The 1,708-nt window shown below is 33.1% G+C and overlaps 1 protein-coding gene across 1 annotated transcript in view; it reads left to right on the top strand.

Annotated features, from left to right (window-relative positions):
• The window catches only part of LOTGIDRAFT_176586 (hypothetical protein), a gene marked incomplete at both ends in the record, with an annotated part of 11,580 nt that overhangs the window by 6,360 nt on the left and 3,512 nt on the right, over positions 1 to 1,708 (top strand). Inside the window, one exon of the mRNA XM_009054463.1 lies at positions 1,193 to 1,339. Coding sequence (XP_009052711.1) covers positions 1,193 to 1,339 — 147 coding nt within the window. The remainder of the gene's footprint in view (positions 1 to 1,192; positions 1,340 to 1,708) is intronic.

The raw sequence follows: 1,708 nt of genomic DNA on the forward strand, positions 1-1,708 counted from the left end.
ATGACAGGGAAATGTTATAATGGCTGTACGCCCGGTTATAGAGAGGATGACTGTACAGTAGGTAAGTAAACCAGGTTATAGAGGAGAAGATTGTACAGTTGGTAAGTAAACCAGGTTATAGAGAAGATGATTGTACATTAGGTAAGTAAACCAGTTTATAGAGAAGATGATTGTACATTAGGTAAGTAAACCAGGTTATAGAGAAGATGACTGTACAGTAGGTATGTAAACCAGGTTATAAAGAAGATGATTGTACAGTAAGTAAGTAAACCAGGTTATAGAGGAGATGATTGTACAGTAGGTAAGTAAACCAGGTTATAAAGAAGATGATTGTACTCGAGGTAAGTAAACCAGGTTATAGAGAAGATGATTGTACAGTAGGTAAGTAAACAAGGTTATGAAGAAGATGATTGTACAGTAGGTAAGTAAACCAGGTTATGAAGAAGATGATTGTACAGTAGGTAAGTAAACCAGGTTATAGAGGAGATGATTGTACAGTAGGTAAGTAAACCAGGTTATATAGAACATGGTTATACAGTAGGTAAGTAAACCAGGTTATGAAGAAGATTATTGTACAGTAGGTAAGTAAACCAGGTTATAAAGAAGATGATTGTACAGTAGGTAAGTAAATCAGGTTATAAATAAGATTCTTGAGCTTGCAAAGTAATCATCAAATTTGAGGGAATTCATGTGATAGAATTCATTGATAAACGTTTTACATATACTTTTTTGTTTTATACATTAGAATGTCCTGATGGTTTCTATGGTGCTGGTTGTCAGAAGAATTGTAATATCAGAAAATGTCTGAAGAATTCAATGTGTGATCATGTGACAGGAGAATGTATTGGTGGATGTTCTGTGGGTTATAGTCCAACAATTCTAGATTGTACTCAAGGTAATATACAACGATCATGTTCCGGAGGGTAAATACATTTGATGACGTTTGCCAAGACAAATCGATTTCACGCAATAAGGTAGAATATCAAGGGATCGTTATTTTGAGAGCAATGTAGCTATCTTTTGTGAAATTCTATGATATTTCAACATTATGAGCGCCGAAGACCGAATTTTTTGTGTTGCATCCTTTGGTAAGTTTACTGCTTTTCAGTAACCTTTTTGATACAAGATCTTATCATGAGATAACACAAACCAATAACTGAAGTGACAAAACTAAACCTTATATATTCTTTAGCTTGTACGAAGGGAACATATGGTGATCAATGTTTAGAAAATTGTTCAGAAAGAAATTGTTTAGTAAAAACATCACCATGTAATAATATTAATGGTAGTTGTGAAGGCAGTTGTAAAGATGGTTATATTTCAGTTGACTGTAAACAAGGTAATAGCATGATTGTATTTCAGAAATCTATATTTATTGACTTCAGAAATTATGTTGTGCATAGATAAACATCTAGATTTTTGTTAGTTTCGGAATTCAGTGTAGGATATCTTAGAATTCAGTGTATGATTCTCAGAATTCAGTGTAGGATTTCTTCAGTTTTCTGTTTTTTTAGAAGGATGTGCGACTGGTTTGTATGGAAGAGGCTGCAGTAAGAAATGTTCAGATAGAAAATGTAATGATAATTTAAACTGTAACAGTAAAACAGGAGAATGTATTGATGGATGTCAACCAGGTTTTCAGTCAATTGATTGTTTCTATGGTAGTACTATCTTTTTAGTTCTGCAACCTATCAAAGAATTTAAAACT

The sequence above is a fragment of the Lottia gigantea genome (assembly GCF_000327385.1).
Source record: "Lottia gigantea unplaced genomic scaffold LOTGIsca_2189, whole genome shotgun sequence".
In the NCBI taxonomy this organism is placed as follows: Eukaryota; Metazoa; Mollusca; class Gastropoda; family Lottiidae; genus Lottia; species Lottia gigantea.